We start from the raw sequence: 22,743 nt of genomic DNA on the forward strand, positions 1-22,743 counted from the left end.
CACGAGGAAAGAGCAAAAGATCTGATGTAACAATGGAGATTTGGATGCAGTGCAAAGGGATTTCAGTCTCAGTGAGGTATCTGCTACCTCCTATTTCATTTCTTAAAAACAAAACAAACAAAAACCCTCAAATGAAGTACATAATTGTAATACCAAAAGGTCAGTTTTATTATTACATAAGTTTCCAAGAATCCTTGTCTACTTCTAAATCAACTAATTGGAACGTAGCCCATAGTTTTGATAAAGCAGCCTTAATGACCTGTCCTGTGGGTTAGTATTTGAATCATCTGAACATATATTTTTTGGTTGTTAACCATGTTTTGGAAGCCATTTCATTCTTTTAAGATAGTAATAAAAGGGTCCCGAAATTTGGCAACTTTAAGACAAGTTTGAAGACCTCTGCACTAATAAAATGCAAAATCCATTATTCCGAATCTGTCTTGTTTTTACTCAACTGAGAAAATATGTAGAAAAATGGTAGAAACTTTCCATTTGCTGTCCTTGCGCTGATTTAATCAAGATAGAGCCATAGCATGCATTTTATATTTGATATATATTTTATTTATCCTAGAGAACCTGCAGAGCAGCTTAAATAATTTCTCCCCCAATGTTATTTCTTTCCTGCTGAAATATGTGAGTTAACTAATTTAATAATCCCGGGATTGTTAACACCTGGAAGACGCCTCTTTGCTTTTGCGGCTGCGCAGTACTTCTACACCTGGCTGCCTACGAGCGACTCAACGCGTGTGCAGTGGCTGTTCATTGCCTTCTCTGGGACGGGAGCAGCCCATTGGCTTTCCCCCCGCATTTCCTTCACTTCCGGGGTCTCGCCTCGTTTAGTGCACATGCGCAGTTCTTACGCTTCCCGCGAGCGGATGCGGGCCTCGAACGTGGCCCCGCCTTTTTTTCCCCTAGCCCGTTGCGCAAGCGCCACTCCTCCCCTCACGCTCATGCGCGTTGGTGGCCGAGGGTTTCCTTAAAGCCTCCGTGCACCGGCGCGCGTGCGCCTGGCCTCGCGTCTGCCCGTCCCCCTTTTAAGCTTTTTTTTTTTGGACCGAGCTCGTCACGCATGCGCCTTTGCTCTTTTTATTCCCCCCCACCTTCTACCCCTTCCCACTTGTCTCTCCCCTCTGGTGTTGGGGGCGGACTCGGTTTCCCGCTTCCGGTGTGGTGTCATGGTGGCCGGTGGGCTTTGATGGCTGAGAAGGCGGAGGAGGAGGAAGGGAGCTGAGAGCTTGGCGGCTGCACGGAGCCAAAGGGCAGGGGGCGCTGGACCCTTCTTGTCCCCTGGCCTGGCGGGCGGCGGGAGATGGCGGCCCACAAGCCGGTGGAATGGGTGCAGGCTGTGGTGAACCGCTTCGACGAGCAGGTAAACTGGGCTGTGAGGAGGGTAAACGGGCTTCTCTGGAGGAGGAGAGGGTGGGGGGAAAAGGGAAGAAGCTCGGGTGTGGGGGCTCGGTGACAAGAGGAGGGTGTGAGGATGGGGGTCGCCGCCTTTCCTCTGCTCTCTGCTGCCTGGAATGGGAAGCGGCGGAAGGAAGGATGGATAGCTGGCAGGCCGGCTCTGGTGAGGACAAGCTTCCAACCAGGCTCCTTGGCTTGGCTTGGGAGAAGGTAGGAAGGAGCTGGGCGGGGAGGGAAGGCCTCCATGTGGGTGTGTTTCTTTCACCTCTTGCGGACTCTTTTGGGAGGAAAGAATAGTAGAATAGAGTAGAAAATAGAATAGAATAGTATAGAAGAGAAGAGAATAGACAAAAGAGAATAGAATAGAAAATGGAATAAAAAAGAAAATAGAATGGAATTCTTTATTGGCCAAGTGTGATTGGGCACAAAAGGGATTTGTCTTTGGTGCAGATGCCCTCAGTGCACTTAAGAAGAAAAAATATATCCATCAAGAATAAAAAGATACAATCCTTAGTGATAGTCATAGGGTACAAATAAACAATCAGGATACAATATCAATATAAATGGTAAGGACACAAGCAACAAACTTACAGTCATACAGTCATAAGTGGGAGGAGATGAGTGATAGGAACCATGAGAAGATTAATAGTAATAGTAATGCAGCCTTAGTGAATGGTTTGACAGTGGTGAGGGAATTATTTGTTTAGCGGAGTGATGGCATTTGTGGAAAAACTGTCCTTGTGTCTAGTTGTTCCGGTGTGCCGTGCTCTACAGCGTTGTTTTGAGGGTAGGAGTTGAAACAATTTATGTCCAGGATGTAAGGGGTTTGTAGATATTTTCACAGCCCTCTTTTTGACTGGTGCAGTGTGCAGGTCCTCAATGGAAGGCAGGTTGGCAGTAATACAATACAATACAATAGTAGAGTTGGAAGGGACCTTGGAGGTCTTCTAGTCCAACCCCCTGCCTAGGCAGGAAACCCTATACCGTTTCAGACAAATAGCTATCCAACATCTTCTTAAAGACTTCCAGTGTTGGGGCATTCACAACTTCTGGAGGCAAGCTGTAATTGTTTTTTCTGCAGTTCTGATTATCCTCTGAAGTCTGTGTCTGTCTTGTTGGGTTGCAAAACCAAACCTGACAGTTATAGAGCTGCAGGTGACCTAAAGTGGGGTTAACTTTCATGCCAGGGAGGAGGGTGTAAAAGAGAAGAGGGCTCTTTAAATGTAATTAAAAAAAATTATTGAACATATTTCAACATTTGAACTACATTTCCACTCTTTATAGCGTTCCAGTATCCATATTACTCATATTTACATAGTGGCTATTCCACTCTTCTTTCTTTTCAATTATATGCATCACTCTTCTATATATTATATAATTATTTGTATATGTACATAATACCTTTTAGTTTAAAATTGTATCCATATTCACAACTATGTACAATATCTTTCCACTTTGATAAAACTTTTGATAAAAGTAATCTTTATTATGGTCTCTACTTCTACTTTCTAGCCAATTATACCATATGTTCCAAATCATATGGACTCAAATGTCTATACACCAATGCACAGAGTATGAGGAATAAACAGGGCGAATTAGAAATTCAAGTAAAAGAGGGCAGATACAATATTATTGCCATTACAGAAACTTGGTGGGATGAAACCGACAAATGGAACATACAGCTAGAAGGATTTAAATTATTTAAAAGAAATAGACCAAATAAAAGAGGAGGTGGAGTTGCACTATATATAAGAAATAATGACCTCTCTACAGAAATAGAGCACAACAATTATGAGAACTATCTTGAATGCATTTGGGTCAATATTAAAAGTTGGGGGGGAAATGACATTGCCCTAGGTCTATACTACAGGCCACCCAACCAAGCAGAGGAAGTAGATGAACTTTTTGCTAGTCAGCTAACTAAGGTATGTAGGAAGCACACCACAATAGTAATGGGGGAATTTAACTACCTTGACATCAACTGGGAAACAAACTCTGCACCAAGTGGAAGATCCAACAGGTTCCTAACAAACCTAGCAAACAACTTTGTTTCCCAAAAAGTAGAGAGGGGAACAAGGGGATCAGCCATATTGGACTTAATTCTCACTAACAGGGAGGAAATGATAGAAGGTGTTGAAGCCACAGGAACCCTGGGGGCAAGTGACCATGCAATATTGGAATTCAACATTATGCAAACACAAGTAGTAGAACAAAGTGAAACTAGAGTCTTGGATATTTTAAGAGAGCTAATTTCAATAAACTTAGAGAGAGCTTGGGAAAAATTCCATGAGTGAGAATCCTCAAGGGGAAAACAACTCAAGAAGCTTGGGAAATTTTGAAAAATGAGATTACAAAAGCCCAGTCTAGCACAATACCAATGAAGAAGAAAAATAACAGCTCCCAAAAGAAACCAGCATGGCTGCATAAAGAACTCTGACAAATTGAAAGACAAAAAATATAAGTATAAAAAGTGGAAGGGGGGGGCATAACTAAGGCAGAATATCAGCAAATACCTGAGCATGTAAAGATGAAGTGAGGAAAGCTCACAATGAAGAAAGGCTTGCCACAAAAGTAAAAAATAACAAAAAAAAGCTTCTTCCAACATGTTAAAAACAAGAAAAAGGTTAAGGAAACAATTGGTCCATTGCTGGGAGAAAGTGGCAAGAAGGTGACAAGCAACAGGGAGAAAGCAGAACTATTTAACTCGTGTTTTGCATCTGTCTTTACACAAAGGGATAAAACAGTCCAACCTATCAAAAATAGCACCACAAAAATCAGATTAGGAACACAAGTTGAAATAGGGAGGAAAATGGTAAGTGGGCACCTGTCTACCCTAGACAAATTCAAATAACCAGGACCGGATGGATTACACCCCAGGGTTCTGAAGGAACTGGCAGATGAGATCTCGGAACCACTATTATTTATTTATGAAATTGTAAAAAAAATTTTTTGCAGATGACACCAAGCTGGCAGGAATAGCCAATACTCTAGAAGATAGGCTAAAGATACAGAAGGATCTTGACAAACTTGAACATTGGGCACTATCTAATAAAATGAAATTCAATGGTGAAAAGAGTAAGGTTCTACATTTAGGCAACAAAACCGAAATGCACAGGTACAGTATAGGTGGTACCTTGCTCAACAATAGTAACTGTGAAAGGGATCTTGGAGTCCTAGAGGACAGCCATTTAAATAGGAGCCAGCAGTGTGCAGCAGCTGCCAAAAAAGCCAACACAGTTCTAGGCTGCATAAACAGAGGGATAGAATCAAGATCACATGAAGTGTTAATACCACTTTATAATGCCTTGGTAAGGCCACACTTGGAATACTGCATTCAGTTTTGGTCACCATGATATAGAAAAGATGTGGAGACTCTAGAAAGAGTGCAGAGAAGAGCAACAAAGATGATTAGGGGATTGGAGACTAAAACATATGAAGAACGGTTGCAGGAACTAGGTATGTCTAGTTTAATAGAAAGAAGGACTAGGGGGGACATGATAGCAGTGTTCCAATATCTCAGGAGTTGCCACAAAGAAGAGGGAGTCAAACTATTTTCCAAGGCACCTGAGGGTAGAACAAGAAGCAATGGGTGGAAACTAATCAAGGAGAGAAGCAACTTAGAACTGAGGAGAAACTTCCTGACAGTTAGAACAATTAATCAGTGGAACAGCTTGCCTCCAGAAGTTGTGAATGCCCCAACACTAGAAATCTTTAAGAAGATGTTGGATAGCCATTTGTCTGAAACGGTATAGGGTTTCCTGCCTAGGCAGGGGGTTGGACTAGAAGGCCTCCAAAGTCCCTTACAACTCTGCTATTGTATTGAATTGTAAGTATATAATATTCTGTTTCTTCTCTATTAGTTCCATAGTTAACCTGTTCAGCTCTGCACAATCAATCACCTTTTTATTACCATTGCATCGGAGGGAATGTTATCCTGAGAAGAGGGCTCTTTACAAGTAATTTTGATGGGGATTATTATTAGGATGGATGAGCAGGATTTCCCAAGCTGGAGTTCTGGAGTTCTAGAATAGAATAGAGTTTCTTATTGGCCAAGCGTGATTGGATACACAAGGAATTTGTTTTTGGTGCATATGCTCTCAGTGTATATAAAAGAAAAGATTCATTCATCACGAATCGTGAGGTACACTTTAATGATAGTCATAGGGTACAAATAAGCAATCAAATCATAATAAGGAAACAATATAAATCATAAGGATACAAGCAACAAAGTTATAGTAATAAGTGGGAGGAGATGGGTGATAGGAACGATGAGAAGATTAATAGTAATTACTATTAGATTGGTTGGAGAATAACTGTGACAGGGTAGTCCTCGAACGTGTAACCTCAGTTGAGGCCAACATTTCTGTTGCTGAGCCAGACGTTCGTTTAGTGAATCTTGCCCTATTTTTACGACCTTTCTTGCCGCCCTTGTGAAGTGAATCACTGCGGTTGTGTTGAGTTAGTAATGCGGCTGTTAAGTGAATCTGGCTTCCCTATTGAGTTTCCTTGTAAGGAGGTCGCAAAAGGGGATCGTATGACTCTGGGGCACATCAAAGGTCATAAATATGAGTTGATTGCCCAGCATCTGAATTTTGATCACGTGACCATGGGGGGGGGGGAGATGCTGCACCGGTCATGTGTGCAAAAGGGTCATAAGTCTCTTCAGTGCCGTTGTAACTTTGAACGGTCACTAAGCGAATTGTTGTAAGTCGAGGATTACCTGTACTTCGATGGTTCGTCCAGTGTTCAGTTGATCAGAGGCATGAAGTTCAGGAAAAGCTGTACCCACCCTGCACCCAAATTGCACAGGAATGGCTGCACTCAAGTTTGGGGAAGGCTGCTTGGCATATTTTGAAAAAAAACAATCTAGAACTAAAGAGAATTTTTTTTGACAGAACAATTAATTAGTGGAACAACTTGACTCCAAAAATTGTGGATGTTCCAACTCTGGAGGTTCTTAAGATGAGTTTGAATAATCATTTGTCTGAAATGGTATATAGGCTTTCCCGTTGAGTAGGGGGCTGGACTAGAAGACCTTTGAGGTCTCTTCCAACTCTGTTACTCTGTATACAGTAATAGCACGGCTAAAATGGGTGGAGTTTACCTCAACAGGACAAAAAAAAAACCCATTAAATTTTGAGTAGAGGGGAAAAGAGCTGAAATATGTCCTTTTGGTTCTTTTTTAATTAGGATAAAATTAACCAACTTGTATGATAAATTTATCTATGTGTGAGTTTCTTCAACTCCTGTGGGGAAAAATAGATATTGTATATGTTTCAGTTATATAGGAATATGCCATTCTCTGTGGAATAAAGTTATAATTCTGGATATGTTTGAATTCCATTCTTGCAACATGTCAGTGGGGTTTCCTTGTATGAAGAAGAATCAAATACTATCTAAAGTGGGATTGGAAGAAGCAAAATGTCTTTTGCTAGCCATCCTAGGGGTCCTTTAAGTGGGGGAGATTGACGAATTTCCCCCACCTGTCACAACAGAGGGTTTTTTTTTTAGTAGCTTTTAAAGATTTAGAAAGGAGTGATCCTAACAATATTAGGAGTGATAGTGTTAACCTTATATGAGAACTGGGGAACTATTTTTTTCAGTCAACTTATTTTGTACTTATTTTTCTGTTAAGAAATATTGAAATTTGCTTGGTCTTTGTTACTTTTGGGAGAGATGCAAGAAACTTTTCTGGGTCTCTGATTGTGGAAAGCTAAAAACTGCCTTGGAAGGAAAATAGGTGCTTAAATCGTTCCCCTCTCCTATCCCATGAAGACCCTCAATTAATCCATGTTTTCTGATGTCTGAGGAGAAATGTGATACATTCATATTTCATTTTGCTGTAATGGGTGGATCTATAGAGCTTATGCACAGATACAGATTAGACTGCTGCCATATGCTCAAGCAAATTTAGAAACTATATATGTGAGTCTGTATTTAAATAGAGAGCACATTTTATTTATCCTAAATAAGATCCCACAGACTTTTCTAAAAATGGAGGCAGTCCATATCCTAAATGAAGATGCTGAGTACAATACTGCATGTATAGGCTTATAATTGTTCACCTGAGTTGAAATGTTTTGGTCTCTCTCGGATCAACTATTTTCCTTGTTAATGTAAAAAAAAAAATGTTGGGTGAGAAGGAGGAGGACAGACACCAAAGCAGGATTCAGAGAAACTTTTAGATACACTTAAATTATTCAGCCAAGATAGAACATTAATAGGTCATGATTTATTTAACTATCTGTAGCAGTCAAAATTAAATGTAATGATGCTCTGGATAAGGCAGGTGTATTTTGTAAGTGTAATATAACACTTTTAATCTAAGTCATGGTTTAATATGTCAGTTGCCTGTTACCCAAGTAGCAAGCCATGATACATGATTTATAATATACAGTAGCTTTTCTCACATGACACAAAGCCTATTATGACATTACACTATGTGAATCCATTATCTTAGTGACTGAGCAATCCAACCTCCCCCCCCCATTAATTCTTGTTAAAATGGGAATTGTTTCTGTGAATATGAAAGAAGAAACAATACCGCTTCTCTGAGTGATGATATAGATTCAATTGTTTAATTACAGACCCTGGGAAATGATTGGGGAGCAAGATGTTTTAATGGCCTTTGTTTGTAACAGATTAGTTTTAATTGTTGCTCATTTGGAAAATAGACTTAAATTGACATTTTTTTAAAAAATATATATAGCCTTTTGCCTAAATGTTCAAATGAAATGTACATTGTGTGCAGTGGTAGATTATGACTATTGTGGTTGTCTTTGGATGTACCTCCTTGTTGCTTCCCTCAAATTAAAAACCTGATTTGCTTGTGTTCTGTAACAACAATGAGAGTATTTAGAGGCCACTCTTATTTGCTCAATGAATTTTTATACCACTGTTCGGTGTGAAAGTACAGTCAATTGGAACAAGACATTCCCTATTCATAGGTTTACTATTAAAAAAACAGCACAAAAGGGGAAAAAGATGGGAAAGATGAAAAATATCAATTCTAGGTACAAAATTTTCAAAGTTAAATAAACTTTGTATTATGCAACTAAAAAACATTGAGGGGAGAGGAAGAATTCAATAGAATAGGACTTTTAACTGAGCAGAGGGAATGGCTGGTTTGTCCAATGCCTGTCTTCATTATACACGACCATACAATGACAATAAAGGTTATACTACTATACTATACTGAATTCTGCTAGAAGGACTTGGAGGCTGGCCTTTCTGAGAGGTAAAAATCTATGCTCCTAAAGTTGGGTTGCAGAATGCCTGAATTTTTAACTTGTCTAATGATCAACATAATTGGGGTTGTTTGTTTGCCAGATTCCAATTTTCTGGCTTACCTGATCTTCAACCATTTTAGGGCAGGGCGGTCAAACTTGCGGCCCTCGGGCCAGATGTGTCACACGCTGGCCATGCCCACACCCGGTTTAGCGAAGGGGGAAAAAATCATGATATGTCATGTGATACCATCTTGATGACACGAGTTTGACACCCCTGATTTAGGGTTATGTTTCTCCCTCATTTCTAAGTGACATAAAAATTACCTCTCCGAGCCTAATTTTAACAGGCAGGATTGTGTGCACTATGCATGTGGTACAGAAGTGTAGAAAGCATTTCTACTTCATTTATAGGAAGAATTAAATAAAATACGTCTTTCCTTTGGAGCTTAAAAATAAATTGGTCAGGATTTCTTGGCCTAAATGTATATTCCAGATTTCATATTTCTTGCTCATCTTGAAGAGAAAGGCACATTTTTAGCATCCAGAGTTACATCTGGCCCTTGGAAACCTTAGAGGAAGCTATCTCCAAAGTGTTTACCAAATTGCCGCTTTTGATACGATAGAAAGTGAATGTTATGAACATTAGTAACTGTATGGCTAGAACATAACCATGTGGGCTATATTTAATTTCAGTTCAGTTAAAAATAAATGAAATCAGATGTATCATTTGTTCTGGTCCCACATCTGTTTTTGAAAGGTGGTAGCTGCTGGTTGATCCAACACTGCTTGTTGATCTGAAATCCAATCAGAATTTCATCAAAAATATTTTACATACTTAACTCTCCTCCAGAGCCCCTCTTTTCTGGGACTGAGTTTTGGGTGAAACTTACTGAGCTGTTCAGTTTTTATAGGAACTTGTGTAATAGGTGATTTTATGTGTTTGTAGGGTGTTCAGTATGTTAGCGTGTTAAGCGAATGAGCATCTTGTTTTAACAAAATACGTATTCATATTTTTATCCCATCTTTATTACTTTATAAGTAATTCAAGATGATTGAAGGAACATACTACATCATGTTCCTTCCGTCTCCTATTTTCCCCACAACCACCACCACCTTATGAATTGGTTGGGCTAATATAAGTGTCATTGGCCGAACGTTACCTAGCTGTTCCTCCATAGTGAGGGGAGGAGTGTTTAGGATGGGTTTACCTTGTCCTCTCATTGATTGGGCTGAGTCAGATAAGCTCTTTGGGCCACGCCCTGGTCACCAGGTACCACCCAGTTATCGACTCAGCCCCTCAACCGGCGGCTGTGATCATCCCAAACTCCTGGAAAATTTTAAAGAAAGGATTGAACTCACTGTTTACTTGATTGCATTCGCTGCCTCCCTGCCTGAGTGAATAACTGGCTCTTGGCTGATTCCCTGGCCGGGAAGAGAGAGAGAGAGCATGCGCAGCAAGCCCTTCAGGGCAACGCACAGCCCACGTCATAAAGAGAGACCTAGGGCACTAATCAAGACTGCAGGCGAGGGGATGCTCCCCTGGAAGACCCGGGAAGGCAGTCACGTCGGAGAGGCTCAGCCGGCACTGGAGTGTGCCGCTGCTCCCCACCAGGGGGTCGAGTGGTGAACCGCAACATTTTTAAATGCAGCGGAGCGCCCACGCCTGCCTGCGAGTGCTGGAGAGAGATAGCGGCCCGCAGGAGCTTGCAAAGCTCGGAAGAGAGCGGAGGAAGCGAGAGAGCTCTCCAGTGGCAGCGGAAGCTGCACGGCAGCCCCAAAGGCACAAGCCGCTTTCACGTGTTCCCAGGGAGAGGAACTTTTTGAATTTGGAGCCAGTGGCCATTTTGGAACCATGTGATGCAAGATGGCGGCGCCCAGCAGCACACCCCACCAGAGGAGCAGAGGAGCAGCTAACCAGGTCAGAGACTGCTACAGAGGCTGTTAAGGGAAGAGGAGGAGGCAGTGGCGTAGCGTAGGGGGTGCAGGGGGGGCCGGCCGCACCGGGCGCAACATCTGGGGGGGCGCTCGCACTCGCAGCTCTCTGCTGTTGACTTGCATGTATTTCAAGGCTGAATTTGAATTGAATGAAGCCGAGGAACGCTTCCCACGTTTAATACAAAAGAGACGCGAGCAGGTCTTCCCCGGGGTCGAGAGCACAAAAGAGGGCCAAAGTTTTCTTCTGCAGATCTGGGTCTCTTGAAGACTGCGGGGCAGGGCGAGGGACGTTAATAACGTGATATGTTTAAATTAGAGCAAGTGAAGACCTCGGGCGGCTTTCCTTTTCTTAGAAGAAAATGGGAAGAAAATGGGAAGAAAATGATTCTGCTTTGGGCCTATAGAGGGCGCTGCGAGCTTTGCTAAGGAGGACGGCTGCTTCAGAGCTCCCTTCATGTCCCGAGTCCAGTGGCGTAGCGTGGGTTGCCACGGGTTAGGGGGCGCAAATTACTTGCCTTGCCCCGGGTGCTGACAACCCACGCTACGCCACTGGGAGGAGGCAAAGCAAAGGCAAAGAGAAAGCACGCCTCCTCCAAGGGGGCCAAAGAGGCAGGTTGCAGCTCCAAATCCCCAAAGCCTGGCTCCAAATACGAAAGGCGAAGGCACCGAGCCTGGGAGCGTATTTGCCCCAAGGCCAGCAGCAAGAGGGCTACCCCTGGCCAGGAACCTGGGGAAGGATTTCCAGGGATTCTTTCTCCTGGCAGGACTGCAGATGGGGAACCTCTCCCACAGGTGAGGATTCCCTTTAATACTTTGGGCATCTGGGGGGCTGCACAAGGATGGCAAACACCCTCACACGCCACAGCAGCGGGACCCTCGCCACAGCCCTTCCTGTCCACACCTGCTGGCACAGGGGCGGGAATACCACCCACATCAGGAATGCCCAACTTCCAGGATATGATGATGCGGGCCTTCCAGCAGTGCATGGCAGCAACCTTTCAGCAGCCACAGATGCAGACCCAGGGGTCTGCATCTGTGCCTAGGGTCTAGGGTCTAGGGCCTCCTCTCAGGGGGACAGCGATTCGGATTCCGAAGAGGGCAAAATCAGAGAGGATAGACTCTCTGAGGACAAAGGCATGCCTCCTCCCAAACCTACCTTCTCCGGATTGTTCCAGCCCTCTTTGTACAAATCCCTTCTGTTCAAGGCCAAGACATCTGCCAAGCTTGGCAACAGGCCAACCGAAGCCCCGGTACAACCCCAGGGGTTTTCAGCGGAAAACATTTTTGAGGAGCAGGCCATCGAGGCAGACACGGTGCCCACACCCAAGTCTTTCCTAGACATGATCAAGCGGCAATGGGCCTCTCCCACGGCAGGCCCCCTTGCCCACTTCCACGGACAAGACCTTCTTCAACGTGGACAGGGACATGGCCCAGGTGCTTTCACCACCCACCATTGACGTGCCTCTCATGGCTCTGCATATGCCTACTAACATGCCAGGGGAACCAGAGGATGCCCTGAAGGCGGAAGACAAAAAAGCTGACCTCACCTTACAGAGGACACATTAAGCAGTGAGAGCAGCCACCACCGCCTCCTTCTTCAACCGGTCTTCTCTGCTGTGGCTGCAAGACCTGCAGCAGCGAATCCCCGTTTCGGATGGCAGGGCCCACCAAGACATCAACAAGCTGGTGGCCGCCACCCAATTCTCCTCAGATGCTACCTTAGCTGCAGCCAGGTTTGCCTCCAGGGTGATCGCCTCATCTGTGGCATCTCGCAGGCTGCTTTGGCTGAAGCAGTGGCAAGCGGAAGTACGCCACAAATGGCGCCTGGCATCGGCCCCCTTCACGGGAGAATCCCTCTTTGGAGCAGCCCTCGACCCATTCCTGGTAGAGAACAAGGACAAGCGGAAGGTGTTCCCCACCGTTCACAAGAAGTCCAACTTCAGGGTGGCGCCATACCCTAGATGCCCCAACTCCTGGGGGCAGGATTTCAGGTCCTCCTTCCGGGGGCAGGATTCCTTCAGAGGGTCAGAGTTTGGGTTCTTGGGCCCCAGACAGTACCAGGGAGGTTTTTCATCCAGGCAGAGATACCCAGATTGACAGCAAAGGGGCAGGCAGCAGAAGAGGCCCTTTCGAGGTGGTGGAGGAGGCGGCGGCAGGCGCTCCTTCCACAAAAACTAGACCTAGACCTAGCTCACCTCCCATTGGGGGGCGATTGCTGTACTTCGCCAACCGCTGGGACTTAACCTCAGACAAGTGACTCCAGAACACCATTCGGTATGGTCTCTCACTCGAGTTCCTCTCCAACCCCCCATGGCCCCGGAGGCTCCTCTATGTCTATACACCATTACCCCTGATTCCCAAGGTCATACAGAAAATCCTGCGGGAGTGGGCGGAGATGGTGGTGATTGCCCCACACTGGCCCCGGAGGCCTTGGTTTGCTGATCTTCAATCTCTCTCGGTGGACAGGCTCTGGAGGATCTCCCTCAGTCAGGGATCGCTGGAACACCCGGACCCTCAGTGGCTTCAGTTGACCGCTTGACGTTTGAGCGGAGCATCCTGAAGGAAGGCCGCTTCTCCCCCAGGGTGATACAGACTATTCAGGTGGCTTGCAGACCTTCCACGGAGCACATTTACAATGCTACATGGCGTGCATTTTCAACATGGTGCAGCTCCAGGGGCCACGATCCGGTTCGAGCCATGATCCCGCAGGTTCTGGACTTCCTTCAGGCGGGCCTGGACAGAGGGTTAGCTCCCAACACGATTAGGAGACAGATCTCGGCCATCTCATCGGTACTTCTGTGCGGTAGGTCTCTGACCTTGACTCACCACTCCATAGTCAGGCGATTCCTCAAGGGGGCATCCAATCTTAAGCAACCCACGGTACACAGGTACCCCTCCTGGGACTTGCATAAGGTGTTGGACGCTCTGACAGGCCCTCCTTTCGAACCCTTGTGAACGGTGTCTCTTTAAGTTTTTGACTCTTAAAGTGGCCTTTCTGGTGGCCATCACCTCGGCCAGGCGGATATTCGAACTACAGGCTCTGTCGGCCAGGGAGGATCTCTGCCTGTTCCACCAGGACAGGGTGGTACTAAGGTTGGACCCCTCCTTCATCCCTAAGGTGTGCTCCTGCTTCCATCGCTCGCAGGAATTGATATTGCCCAATTTCTGCCCGGACCCCTCTCACCCGTTAGAGAGGAAGTGGCACACCCTAGACGTAAGGAGGACTTTGAGGATTTACCTCAGAAGAACCCGGCCGAGCAGGAAGTCTGAAGCCCTGTTTGTCTCTTTCCAGCCGGGATCCCTGGGGAACAAGGTGACATCCACCACCATAGGCAGGTGGTTACGAGCCTGTATTGTTACTGCCTACCAAGTCCGGGGTCTGCAAACACCGAACTCTATTACAGTGCATTCCATACGAAGCGCGGCCACCTCAATGGCCTGGGCTACCAGGCCTCATTGACTGAGATCTGTAGGGCAGCTACGTGGTCTTCCCCCTCACCCTTCGTGAGGAACTACAAACTGGACTCCTTTGCCTCTGCAGAGGCTTCATTCGGGCGTAGGGTGTTGCAGGCTGTGCACAGGGCGGAGGTGACACCTCACCAGGCATAAGGTTTGTGCGAGCTCTTAACATGGGTAAACCCTCCCTAGGGACGTGTAAGCTTTGGTACATCCCATCCTGGATACTCCTCCCCTCACTATGGTACTTACCTGATACGCCTCTTCTCATAGTGGGGGAGGAGTATCCAGCCCCTCCCTGATATGGTTATGTGACATGAGCGTTATGTTTGATGGTTGAGCTGTTCTGTTGAAAAAATAAATAAAGGTTGAAACTAAGATAAAGTCTGGAGTGGATGACACAGCGAGTCGGATAAGGTTCTTCGCCGATAACCGGGTGGGACCTGGTGACCAGGGCGTGGCCCAAAGAGCTTATCTGACTCAGCCCAATCAATGAGAGGACAAGGTCAACCCATCCTGGATACTCCTCCCCCACTATGAGAAGAGATGTATCAGGTAAGTACCAACACCCTTTTTCATGCCTTAATGCGGGACTAGCATTCAGAGTCTCCTGATGATTGACCCAAAGTCACCCAGTTGGCTTTTTTGCCTAAGGCAGGACTAGAATTCACAGCTTCCTGTTGATTGGCACAGAGTCACCCAGCCAGCTTTCATCCTTAAAGTGGGACTTGGAGTCTCCTGTAATAACCACTATATACCAAACTGACTCTGTTATTGTTTTGTTGTGTTTTACACACAAAGAGACTGACATACAAAAAAGATGGTCAAGAATTCTTGTGTACCATCTGTACTGATGAAGATAACAAAACAGAGAACGAGGTAGGCAGGAGTAGAGAGCAGCACAGCTTAAGAAATTATGCAGCATTCTCTGAAATTCTGGCTTATAGTTTCATCTGAATGCAATTAGTTTGTCCCATCTGTCTCATTTGTAATATATATATATATATATACATATATATATATATATGTGTGTGTGTGTGTGTGTGTGTGTGTGTGTGTGTGTGTGTGTGTGTGTGTGTGTGTGTGTGTGTGTGTGTGTTGTATTTGTGCTGATGAATAAATAAAGGGAGACTAGTATAGATCTATTTCAAGCTATTTAGCTCTCATCAGCTAGCCATACCCTTACCGGGATTTGAACCATACCAGTAAAGGTATGGCTAGCTGATGAGAGCTAAATAGCTTGAAATAGATCTATACTAGTCTCCCTTTATTTATTCATCAGCACAAATACAATACAAATATAAAAAGGCAACATTAAAAATAAAAATATGGTTTTCTGCCTGGATGGTCCTCTGTAATGAGCCGAAGGACAGAAAGGGGGAGTAGTGAGCTCCCTCCCATATTTGGGCATACCAGGGGTTGTAACACAAATGCGCATATGTATATGTATATGTATATATATGTGTGTGTGTGTGTGTGTGTGTTGTTTTTGTACTGATAAATAAATAAAGGGAGACTAGTATAGATCTATTTCGAGCTAATTAGCTCTTATCAGCTAGCCATACCCTTACTGGGATACACACACACACACACACACACACACACACACACATTTGTTTTCGTAGGTTTTCACGGGTGTAGGTATGCTGGTTTTGTTGTATTTGGGTCTTTTCCCGTGTAAGATTGAGATTGTCTTGGCAACGTTTCGGCAAGATCTCACTTGCCATCTTCAGACTGCTGACATATATATCTGTGGAGGCCCAATGGTGCTTATGGTTTGCAGGCAAACAGCCCCAGGTATAATCTCTGGCATTTTCATGTTTTTTTTTTCCTGAAGCCATGATTAAGAAGAAAGACATTTGTCAGAACTTTTAAAGGCTGGTTAGAGCAGGTCACCTAGTTCAGATGGACAAAGGTATGACAAAGAACATGCTAGCTAATTTATAAAAAATGGTAATTTACTATAAGTAGTCCTTGACTTACAATTATTTGTTTAGCAGCCATTCAAAAAGATACAATGTCACTGAAAAAAGTGACTTACAACCAGTTCTCACATTTATGACTGTTGCAGCCTCCCTACAGTCATTTGATCAAAATTTGGCAACTGGCATGTATTTATGGTGATTGAAGCATTGTGGAGTTGCGTGATTGCCATTTGTGACATTCACAGCTGGCTTCCAACAAGCAAAGTCAATAAGGGAAGCTGGATGCACTTCACACCTGTGGCAAGAAAGTTGTAAAATTGAATGTGACTTAATAACCACCTTGCAAAGGAAATTCTGGTCTTGACTGTCTAACTAAAATTATGCCACAATACAGGTAGTCCTCGATTTATGACCAAAATTGAATACAAAATTTATGTTGCTAAGCAAGACATTTGTTAAGTGAGTTTTGCCCCATTTTGCAATCTTTCTCACCACAGTTGTTAAGTGAACCACTGCAGTTTTTGAATTAGTAACATGGTTGTTAAGAGAGTCAGCCTTCCCCACTGACTTTGCTTGTTAGAAGATTGCAAAAGGAGATCACTTAACCCTGGCACACTGCAGCTGTCATAACTGTGAATCAGTTGCCAATCATTTGAATTTTGTTCATGTGACCATGAGGAGGCTGCAATGACTCTAAGGGTGAAAAATGGTCATAAGTCACTTTTTTTCAGTGACCAGGCACTAAATCAGAGGTCCCCAAACTTGGCAACTTTAAGGCTTGTGGACTTCGGCTCCCAGAATTCTCCAGCCACCTCTGCGTGCTGGAGAGTTCTGGGAGTTGAAGTCCACAAGTCTTAAAAGTTGCCAAGTCTGAAGACCTCTGCACCAAATGAAATGTTGTAAGTCGAGGACTCCCTGTGCTTCTGAGACTTAACAGTTGGACAGAATTGCTTTCTTCAATGGCACAGAGTTCCTGTGTGCAGACTGGAATATTCAGAATTTTTGTTAAGGAGTGAGAGGAAAGTAATGCCACAAGGTTCCTGCCATTAAAAAGCATTCATATTTCCTGTCAAATAGTGTGAGTCAGTGTGTGTGTGTGTGTGTGTGTGTGTTTTAAGTAAAGCTGTATGGGTCATATATTGCTCTGATCCAAAAATCCAACTTCCTCAAAGTGGACTTTTCAAAAGAATTTTATTACAGAGCTGATGGTTACTTATAACCAACTGACTGGTACATGACGCATAAGGGAAATGATTGGTCTGTGACCTTTTTAAGAATGTGTGGATGTAGTTTGGAACAAAGTGATTAGTGTTCATGGAAGAGGATTTGTGTCTTGTGTCTGTGGAATCATTACACATTTATTTTATTTATTTATTTCTTAGATTTTTAGACCGCCCCTCTCCCAAAAAGGGACTCGGGGCGGTGTACAGTCAATATAATAAAATCAGTCATAATAATTAAATACATTTAAACTACATTTAAGATACATTTGGAGGGGGAGATAGGCTGTACTAAGAAATAAATAATTCTAATCTTAAAACATCACTATTAAAACCCCAAACCCCACATCTTTTCTCCACTACCACGGACTTCTCAAAACTTTGAATTTTGACACGTGAGGTTCACAGAGAATTCTTTCGTGAATCACAGTATTGGAATTTTTAAAAAACTGAACAGATCTACAATCTCTTATATGAAAGATAGACAATGAATATAGCTTGAGCTAAATTTCAGATGTTCCAGTATGGAAGGTTCTAAGAATGATCGTCTCTTTGCTTAGATGCCACAGAGAGTAGTCTGATTTTATGGTAATGAAGTTTGTTTTGTTTTTAGTAGCATGTGTTTGTCCAGACCCAACCAAATGTAGTTGATTCACTAAATCAGGCCTGAGTAACCTGTACGTCCCATGTAGCACTCAGTCCACGTTTTGCACTCTCCAAAATTGTGCTCCTGAAACTTGATGCCAAATTGCTCATTTTTGCAACTGTTTTTCTTTTATTTAACTGATGCAATACTCCAAACTGATGTCCCAAGTCTCTGGCAAGTTAAAAGCAGTGAATTGCCTCCTAACATCCCAAAAATAATTTTGAAAAAGGTTGCAGATTTGTTCCTGCCCATGTGAGCTCTGGAGCCATCCTGCTTCCCCAAGAGAACAGGGGAAAAAATGTACAGCTCGGGAAAAAATATCACTATCTTTGTATTAAACCAATGCTCAAAATGTAAAAGAGAATCTGGAATTGAAATTTGTCTATGTGTACTCTCTGGAGCTCTGGAAGTCTCAGGGTTGTTGCAGATTGACTGTTAATGTCATTAAGGTCACAATTTTTTGCTTTCTTGCACTAAATTATAGTTTTGGTTTAAGCCTCCATTTAATTTTCAAACTGTGATTTTGAGGGAGGTTATAACAAACAAACTGTAATTTGAAATTTGCTTACCTAAGTTTCAGTTAAGCAAAAACTGAAGTTAAAACCTTGCAAAGTCTCTTCATGGCTATGATCCCAGGGAAGACAGGAGTCCTTCCATATAAGCTTAATGTCTTCTTACTGGGCTCATTTCTTATACAGTTAGTCCTTGACTTACAACAAACACTTTGTTTATTGACCAAAGTTACAATGGCCCTGAAAAATGTGACTTCTGACTGTTTTTCAAAGTTTTCAGAGCATCCCCGTGATCCTCTGATCAGAATTCAGATGCTTGGTTTCATACTTATGACGGCTGCAGTGTCCCGGGTCACGTGATCCCCTTTTGCGACCTTCTGACAAGCAAAGTCAATAGGGAAACCAGATTCACTTAACAACCGAGTTACTAACTTATCAACTGCACTAATTCACTTAACAACTGTAGCAAGAAAGGTCGTAAAATGGGGCAAAACTCACTTAACACACGTCTCATTTAGCAACAGAAATTTTGGGATCCATTGTGGTCATAAGTCGAGGACTACCTGTACTGAATTGGACCACAAAGCTTCAGGGGCTGGTGGGCCATCTGCAATTCAGTGGCATCCCTTTATCATCCTTGAGGTTGGGTAATTTTTACATTGAAATTCCCTCTTTTTCTCTGCATTTTGAATTTTGCAGCAGATTCACCTTGTAGGCACAGGATTCAAGATGTAGAACAAGGATGCATATCCTGGGGATAGCAGCCATAAGCAGTTTCCGCATCTTTCCAAACTAGCAGAACTTGAGAAAAACAGATTTTGTGTCAATAAGTAGTTTTCCATGAATATGTTAAATGCACCATCCTCAACCTGCATGGAATTGATGAACATTTCCTCCTTAAAAACAGTCAAGGGTACTACCACTCACCTGGTACTACCACTCATTTGTACTCCTAGTACACAGTTATGGAGGTACATGACTATTCCCAATACAAAATCAGGAGAGGGATGTAGGAGTTGTATGTTTTCCATTCCTTTCTGCATATAAGATGGTGGATATACCGCTAGGGCACTGATGGCGAACCTTTTAGGGACCAAGGGACCAAACTGTAACCTCAAACCCACTTACCGTATTTTTCGCCCTATAAGACGCTCCGGAATATAAGACGCACCCAATTTTAAAGGAGGAAAATCTAGAAAAAAAAGATTTTGGGGCTCAATTGCCACTCAATTTTGGGCTCAATTGTGGTCATAAGTTTTCTTTCTTTGTTTGTTTCTTTCATCTCTCTCTCCCACTTTCTTTTTTTTTCTTTTCTTTTTTCATTCTTTCTACCTTTCTTTCTCTTTCTCTCTCTTTCTGTTTCTCTGTGTGTCTGTCTGTCTGTCTCTCTCTCTGTGTGTAGCTCTTTGTCTCTCTCCCTCCCCCCTCTCTGTCTCTCTCTGTCATTCTTTCTGTGTGTCTGTCTGTCTGTCTCTGTATCTCTGTCTCTCTCTCTCCTCCCTCCTCCCTCCTCCATCTGTCACTCTGTATGTGTGTGTCTGTCTGTCTCTCACTCTCCCTCCCTCCCTCTCTCTCTCTCTGTGTTTCTCTCTCCTCCCTTCCTCTCTGTCTGTCACTCTGTGTACGTGTGTGTGTGTGTGTGTGTGTGTGTGTATGTCTGTCTGTCTGTCTGTCACTCACTCAATCACTCACTCTGTGTGTGTGTGTGTGTGTGTCTCTCTCTCTGTGTCTCTGTCTGTCTGTCCCTCTCTCCGTCCCAACTGGAGAACAACCTTTTCTGTCCCCTTACCAGCCCATCCGGGAAGATGAGGAATGCGAGGGGGATCCCTCCCCCCCCCCCGCAGATGGGCTCCGAGCCAGAGTGGGGTGGGGAATCCTCCCTTTCCCCCTCTCAGAGATCTTTTGGGAAGTGAAAGAGCTGAGAGAGGGGAAAGCCTCCCATTGAAAACAGGGCTGAGTGAGGTGGGGAATCCTCCCTTTCCCCCTCTTAGAGATCTTTTGGGAAGGAAAAAGTGGGGTGGGGAATCCTCCCATTGAAAACAGCGCTGAGTGGGGTGGGGAATCCTTGCTTTCCTCCTCTCAGGGATCTTTTGGGAAGGAAAAAGTGAGGTGGGGAATCCTCCCATTGAAAACAGCACTGAGTGGGGTGGGGAATCCTCCAGTTCCTCCTCTCAGGGATCTTTTGGGAAGGAAAAAGTGAGGTGGGGAATCCTCCCATTGAAAACAGCACTGAGTGGGGTGGGGAATCCTCCAGTTCCTCCTCTCAGGGATCTTTTGCTAAGGGAGGCTTCTCAAAATGGGAGGCCCCCATCTCTTTGCACCCTTCAATCCGTCTCTCTCTCCCTCTGTCCCCCAATGGCTCAGCGTGAAAAACTGGGAAAGAGGAAAAGGAGGAGGAAGGAAAGGGGGGAGAGAAACGGGGGGGGGGAGGAAGAGAGAGAATCTCTCCCTTAAAGATCGCCTGCTTAAAGATCCTGCTTAAAAAGAAGCCTCGCTGCCTTTTTCTCTCTGATAGCTGCCTGCTTAAAAAGAAGGACGAGGCTTCTTTTTAAGCAGGCGATCTTTAAGCAGGCGATCTTAGGCTGCAAAAGCTTAGGCTGCAAAAGCCGCGCTGCCTTCTTCTCTCTGATAGTTGCCTGCTTAAAAAGAAGGACGAGCCCCGATGCAAAAAAATGCCATGGACTTGCAAGTGAGTTACAGGGGCGGGGCTTCCAGGTTCATTGACCAACCAGCAGAAACCCACCACTGCCCAGGTGGCTACATTCGGCCTATAAGATGCAACCAGATTTTCACCCTCTTTTTTGGAGTAAAAAAGTGTGTCTTATAGGGCGAAAAACACGGTATTTATCGCACGGTGCCAACACTTGATGGATCGGCGCAGGGCGACGAACCTAGCTTTGCTGCCCATTGCAGCTAGGAATCTCAAAGCCGAGAATGAATGTTTGTGTTGTAGCCAGCTTGGGTGCTAGATTGGCCCCCTGAAAACTCCATCTCTAGGGGAGCCAAGCCGAACCTTTGCACACCACTCGTTGAGACGGTGGGTGGGGTGGAGCTAATAGGTTCCAAGCCAGTAGTGGGTCTCCCCCATAGTGAAGTGCACGAGTGAAAAAGCTCACTCGATGAATTCCAACTTTGTGAGAACTTTTTTTTTTGTGAGAAGTTGGGATTGATTGAGTGAAACACGATGGAGAAACGCGATTGGAGCTGGGCTGGGGCAACTGCATGCATGCCCACAGAAAGGCCTCTGCATGCCATGTCTGGCACACGTGCCATAGGTTCGCCATCGCAGCACTAGGGGATATGGGGTAAGGAAAATGAACATTCAGTTTCAGTACATGTAGTCCTTGACTTCCAACAGTCCATTTAGTGACTGTTCGTAGTTGCAATGGTACTGAAAAAAGTATTTTATGACCATTTTTCACACTTTAAGACTGTGGCAGCATCCCCTTGGTCATGCGATCAAAATCCAGGCACTTGGCAACTGACTCATATTTATGACGATTGCAGTGTCTTGGGTGTGTGTGTGTCATATGATTCTCTTTTGTGATCTTCTGACAAGCAAAAGTCAATGGGGAAGCCAGATTCACTTAACAACTGTGTTACTAACTTAACAGCTTCAGTGATTCACTTAACCAACGAGGTAAGAAAGGTCAAAATGGGGAAACTCATTTTACAAATGTCTCATTTAGCAACAGAAAATTTTGGCTCAATTGTGGTTGCAAGTTGAGGACTACCTGTGTTGCCTTTCGCTCAAGAGACAGAAGGTAGAAAGCCAAGGCCTCCTGCAATCTTGCTGCAGGTGAATAAGAATTTCATATCCAGTAAGTCCAGTGCCAAATTTTTCAAAACATTAATGATGATTGGTTGCTCCCACAGCAGACCAGAGATCAGATTTTCTTCAACTTGGTGTTTCCAGGTGTGTTAGACTACAGCTGCCAAGTCCCCCTAGGCTAGTCTGTTGACATGCTACATCTTAGAAGCTTTTATTTTTAGTATATTTACATGACAGCTCATCTATGGAAGGCAACAAAGAGGAGAAAAGAAAATCAATTTCCTAATCCATTTAATTAGGTTGAAACCCATAAAGAATCACATTAACAACATGTCAAGGACAGCTGCAACCAAGTCAGAATTCCATTAAGACTCTGGCCCCTCCCTGGGAATAGCAAAGTCTTCTCAAAAAGGCAAGCATGGGAGGGGGTGAGTGGGAGAGGGCAGGATGGTAACAAGACAGGTAGTACAATACAGGTAGTCATCAGCTTATGACTGAAATTGAGCCCAAAATTTATGCGGCTAAGTGAGAATATTGTGAAGTGACTTCTGTCCCTTTTTTCTCGCCACGTTTGTTAAGTGAATCACTGCAGTTGCTCAGTTAGCAGCATGGTTATTAAGTGAATCTGGCTTCCCCGTTGACTT

General features: G+C 44.2%; 1 protein-coding gene across 2 annotated transcripts in view; it reads left to right on the plus strand.

The window, feature by feature from the left end:
• Positions 1-998: 998 nt before the first annotated feature.
• The window catches only part of NF1 (neurofibromin 1), a 287,036-nt gene continuing 265,291 nt past the window's right edge, over positions 999-22,743 (plus strand). The window contains exon 1 of one of the 2 annotated variants that reach the window (XM_081945323.1): positions 999-1,369. In XM_081945323.1, the coding sequence (XP_081801449.1) occupies positions 1,310-1,369 (60 nt within the window). In that variant the 5' untranslated portion in view covers positions 999-1,309. The remainder of the gene's footprint in view (positions 1,370-22,743) is intronic. The other variant, XM_081945324.1, reaches the window with a different exon arrangement.

This window comes from Natrix helvetica (assembly GCF_964273705.1).
Source record: "Natrix helvetica genome assembly, chromosome: 2".
NCBI classification, from domain to species: domain Eukaryota; kingdom Metazoa; phylum Chordata; class Lepidosauria; order Squamata; family Natricidae; genus Natrix; species Natrix helvetica.